A 5,000-nucleotide genomic window follows, 5' to 3' on the forward strand; every position below is an offset into this window, starting at 1 on the left:
TTCTGCGTACTCGTTCTGCAACGATATCCGCATTTAAATTAGTCTGTGACAGAAAAAAAATGCGTGCATAAATGTGACACTGTTCGTGCACGAATCTGTTTATGGACATTTGTGTTACAGGCATGGATGTGCTTTTGGCGACATTTGTGTGTACAAGTGTGTCATTTGAGATCAATTATTTAGCATGTAAGCACGTTTAGGATTATCTCACTATGGCTTTGGACTACAGAGAAAAGGAGAAAGAGAAGGTGAAGAAGAAGGGAGGTAGAGAGATAAAGGGAGGAAGGTGGAGAGGGGGAGAAAGGAGGAGAGAGGGAGAAAGGGGGGGAGCGGGAGAGAGTGGGGGAGAGGGAGAGAGGGGAAGAGGGAGAGGGGAGGATGAGAGAGAGGGAGGAAGGGAGGTAGGAAGAGTGTGAGAAGCAGGAGGAGGAAGAAAAAGAGAGCGAAGAAGGGGAAAGAGAGAAAGGACGAGAGATGGTGTGAAAAAAAAAAATAATATAAAGATACAGAGAGAGAAAAAAGCAAACAAGGAGGAGGAGGTGGTGAGAAAGAGGGAAGAAGAGAAAAAACCGTCGTAAAATACTCACTCGTCCGTCGCTCTTCCAATAGACGAAGAAGCCATACTCGTCCACTTTGAAGAGGCAGTTGGGCTCATAGTCGGTGCTTTCCTTATCCTGCGGGCAGAGACGGCGCGTGTTAGGAACATTGCTGCGTTTGTAGTCTTATCAAGGTCTTCCTATTCCTATCTTCACTGTCTTTTTGTTCTTTTTTTTGCCATTGCCATTCGCTTACCTTGAAATTATATGCTTCAGAGTATTAACCTCGAGTGGTATAAACCTAACTAATTATTAACCTTAAGAGGAATATATCGAAGGAATAACCTCAAGTGAAATATACCCAAGTAATCCCTTAAGTGACATGACTTAGGTGATAAGTGGTGTAAACTTAAGCAATAACCTCAAGTGGAATAAACCTAAATAACCACTTCAAAGTGACATGACTTAAGTGAAAACCTCAAGTGGGATGATCTGAAGTAATCAAGTTACTATGCAAACCTAATAGAAAAGTGGGGAAATGGGGGAAGCCTCCACGGCCCGCTGCTGACCAAAAAACAGCCAATAACCCGCAAATTCCTGGCTAAGTGCACCATCCTTTCCCACACACACACACACGCGCGCACACGCACACACACACACACACACACACACACCTCCTCTCCTCTACTTCCCCCTTTTCGCTTCGCCCCTCCTTCCCTCCCTCTTCATCCCTCCTCCTTTTCACCCCTTCTTCCCTCCCTCCCTCCCCCTTCATCCCTCCTTCCCTCCCTCCCCTTTTATTCCTCCTTCCCTTCATCCCTTCTTCCCTCCCTCCCTCGCCCCCCCCCCCTTCGCTCAAGGGACACGCTTACACGCACGTAATCGCTATTAACGGCAGACAATTTTAGACCTTACGTCACAGTCTGGGCGGCGCAACCCAGGCCCGCGTGTTGGTAATGCGGCTGAATGCCAGGCTATAGGAAGTGCATTTGTTCTGCATGACGAGAGAAGTGATGCTGCATAACAGTGCGCCTGTGAAGGGAAGTGAGGCTGCGTCATAGTGCGTCTCTGATGTGAAGTGTCTTTGAAGTGGAAGGATAACGCGTCACTGCTTTCGTGAAGTGACGTGAAACTGGATCGCATTGCTTTTGTGAAGTGAAGTGAAGTTGCATCGCACTGCGTCTGTGAAGTGAAGCGATGGTGCTTCACACTGTATATGAAATGAAGTGAAGCGATGGTGCTTCACACTGTATATGAAATGAAGTGAAGCGATGGTGCTTCACACTGTATATGAAATGAAGTGAAGCGATGGTGCTTCACACTGTATATGAAATGAAGCGAAGCTGCATCGCAATGCGTCTGTGGATTGTAAAGAAGCTGCAACACGCTGCGCTTATGAAGTGAAATGAAATGAAGTGAAGTGAAGTGATGTGAAGCAGCATCGCACTGTTGTGAAACTGGAATGAAGCCGATACGGAGCTCCGCCCACGAAATACCGGGAGGTCGGAGTGTGTGTTATCTCCACGGATGAACGCTTGCTTCTGCCTTGACTGTTTTCGTATTGGGTGCTTTGCAATCTGAAGTGTATTTGGGCATTTGCAGATTACATTTTGTCCTGTGCGTTCTGCTCCACAGCCCGCGCTTTAGCCCATATGAAACGCCGAGACCGTCCTCCGAACAGTGCTTTTTGCCGAGTTCCGTTGCGCTTTCTCCCAAGTTTTTGAATCACAGCCCGACATATTCCAGCACGGAGTAATTTCGCTGAAAAAAAAAGTTTCAGCAAATAAAGGAAGTTCTAGTTTACAGCATCGTAATCTTCTTACTTCCAGAAGAATCTTTGGTAATTTCTTTGACAGTTCGTACGAGTAAATTTTGCTGTATTTTCCCAGACTGCGTCACAGTGCTGAAATATGGTCGATTACGTTGCAAGAAAAATTATAATCTTTTGGCCGAAAATGTTTCGTTAGATTTCAGTTTGTACAGTATAGGATAAACTGTCATTTTCTAAATGAATGAAAGCAAGTGGCAGTGACATTAATAATTCAATAGTATAATAATCATAATAATAATAGTAACATTTGTAACATCACCACCATCGAACCAACATTAATACTTATCACAACACTATGATAATAAAATCAAAATAACTAGAATAAAACAACAACAAAAACCAACAACGATGATAAACACTCATACAATCATCTCGAGCACAAAAGAAAACAGCAACAACAACGCTAAAGTTCAGCCAAAGAATTCACTTAATACTTTCCGCATCGAAAAGGACTCTCCCATGATTTTTCTCTCCCTTTCCCGCTCCAACCCAAAGCCACATCCCGGGGATTTCGCGCTCGCCAACCCTAACATATATATATACTCCCCCCCTTCCCCTCAAAAAAAGAAAGGAAAAAAAAAAACCCTCCATTAGTTTTTTTGTTTTTTTCGCGAAATACAGTTCGCCATTTTGCGATTAGCCGGATACAGATTTTCCCCCAAAAATATTATTCATGTTTCTTGTTAAATTTTGGGTTATTTGATATTTCCATTTCTATCAGTTCTGATTAATTTTTGGATACTGAAAACTCAGAGATTAAAGGAGAGAAGGGATGAGGGGAGGAGGAGGGGGGTGAGGGGAAATAAGGTGAAAGAAGGTAAGGGGAAAAACTATATAAAAGAGGAACAGAAAGAGGATGTAGAACGATTATTATAAAGGAATAAAGAGAGAGGGATAGAGACAGGATAAAAAAAAAAAACTTTAAGGAGAAGAAACGCAGAAAGAAAGAAAAACTGGTGAAAACAATAGTAAAATGAGAGTAAGATTTAACAAAAATGAAAATAGAAAAATGTAGGTGAAAATAATAATAGGTTGAAATTTAGACTCGAACCGAAAGAAAGGAAGGCTGAAGAAGTAAAAACTGCGAAAATAAATAAAACAAAGAAACGCCACACAAAAAAAGGACAACAATACCTGCAATGAAATCAACAAGAACAGCAACAGGAACCGCCCTCCCACCACCCCATCCCACCCTCAAGCGAGCCACGAACCCTCGAAGCCTATCCCGACTCTCTCCTCCTTCCCCTTCCTCTTTCTCCTCTTCTTCCTCTCCGTTCTCCCCTTCCTACCCCTACCCCCTTCCTCTACCTCCTCTTCTCCCTCTCCCTCTCCCTCTCCCTCTCCCTTCCTAAACCGACATGACCCCCCCCCCCACCTCCATCTCGCACCTCGTATCATATCACAGTTAATGATCAGCTGACCTACTTTATACAACAACAACCTCGCTCACACCTTCCCCTCACACGGGTGGATGTTGCTGCAGATTTTGTGGGGAATTCTTTGGCGTTGTTGTAGTCAGGGAGAGGGGAGAGGGGAGAGGGGAGAGGGGAGAGGGGAGAGGGGAAAAGAGGGCTAGGAAGAGAAGGGATTAGAGGGAGAGGGGGAGAAAGAGAGGGGTGAAGGGATGAAGGGGGAGGGGAAAAGGGTAGAGGAAGTGCGGGAAAGAGGTAGAGGAAGAGGGAAAAATAGAAGGGGAGGAGGAGAGGCAGTAGGAGAGGGGAGAGGGAAGAGGCAAGATTGAAGATGGGAGAGGGGAGCTGTTTAGAGAGGGGCAGAGGAGAGAGGTGAAATGGGGAGAGAGGAGGAGAAGGGAAAGGAAAGTGGGAGAAAGGGAAGAGGGGGATAGGATGAGAGGGAGACAGAGAGATGAGAGAGAGGAAGAGAGAAGGGATGGCGTAGGAAGAGAGCAGAGGGTCGAGGTGAGAGGCAGAAAGGGAAGAGGGTGCGAGAGGAAAGAAACGTGAAGAGACGGGGAGAGGGAGAGAGAGAAAAAAAGGCGAGAGACGGAGAGAGGAAGAGAAGTAGAGAGTGAAAGAGGAAGAAAAGGAGAGAGGAAAATAAGGAGATAGGGAGAGGGGAAAATAAGGAGATAGGTAGAGAGGAAAAGGAGATAGTGAGAGAGGAAAATGAGATAGAGAGAGAGGAAAATGAGATAAAGAGAGAGGAAAAGGAGATAGAGAGAGAGGAAAAGGAGATAGAGAGAGAGGAAAAGGAGATAGAGAGAGAGGAAAAGGAGATAGAGAGAGAGGAAAAGGAGATAGAGAGAGAGGAAAAGGAGATAGAGAGAGAGGAAAAGGAGATAGAGAGAGAGGAAAAGGAGATAGAGAGAGAGGAAAAGGAGATAGAGAGAGAGGAAAAGGAGATAGAGAGAGAGGGAAAGAAGGAGATAGGGAGAGAGGAAAAGAAGGAGATAGGGAGAGAGGAAAAGAAGAAGATAGGGAGAGAGGAAAAGAAGGAGATAGCGAGAGGAAAAAAAGAGAGAGGGAGATATGGAGATACGGAGAAAGTGAGAGAGTAATAGAGGGGAGAGGGAGTATGGCTATATATAGATGAATGAACGGGTTTTAAATATGAGGGTTGTACGGGGTGACGATGCGGCTATTGAGGCGATCAGTTTAATTGGATTCCGTGGA

At 45.0% G+C, this 5,000-nt stretch overlaps 1 protein-coding gene and 1 pseudogene across 2 annotated transcripts in view; one reads left to right on the forward strand and one right to left on the reverse strand.

Moving 5' to 3' along the window:
• Positions 1 to 200, forward strand: part of LOC147468536 (1-phosphatidylinositol 4,5-bisphosphate phosphodiesterase beta-4-like) — a 5,543-nt pseudogene extending 5,343 nt beyond the window's left edge. Inside the window, exon 8 of the transcript XR_015192466.1 lies at positions 121 to 200. The product of XR_015192466.1 is annotated as a 1-phosphatidylinositol 4,5-bisphosphate phosphodiesterase beta-4-like (transcript). The remainder of the gene's footprint in view (positions 1 to 120) is intronic.
• A 2-nt stretch (positions 201 to 202) lies between these two features.
• LOC147468537 (1-phosphatidylinositol 4,5-bisphosphate phosphodiesterase beta-4-like) overlaps positions 203 to 5,000 on the reverse strand; it is a 180,820-nt gene continuing 176,022 nt past the window's right edge. The window contains exons 3-4 of the mRNA XM_086553746.1: positions 588 to 674; positions 203 to 223 (exon numbers count right to left, since the gene is read on the reverse strand). Coding sequence (XP_086409872.1) covers positions 203 to 223; positions 588 to 674 — 108 coding nt within the window. The remainder of the gene's footprint in view (positions 224 to 587; positions 675 to 5,000) is intronic.

Source organism: Penaeus japonicus, unplaced genomic scaffold (genome assembly GCF_977035675.1).
Source record: "Penaeus japonicus unplaced genomic scaffold, GWHDUDI00000001_assembly GWHDUDI00000028, whole genome shotgun sequence".
Taxonomy (NCBI): Eukaryota; Metazoa; Arthropoda; class Malacostraca; order Decapoda; family Penaeidae; genus Penaeus; species Penaeus japonicus.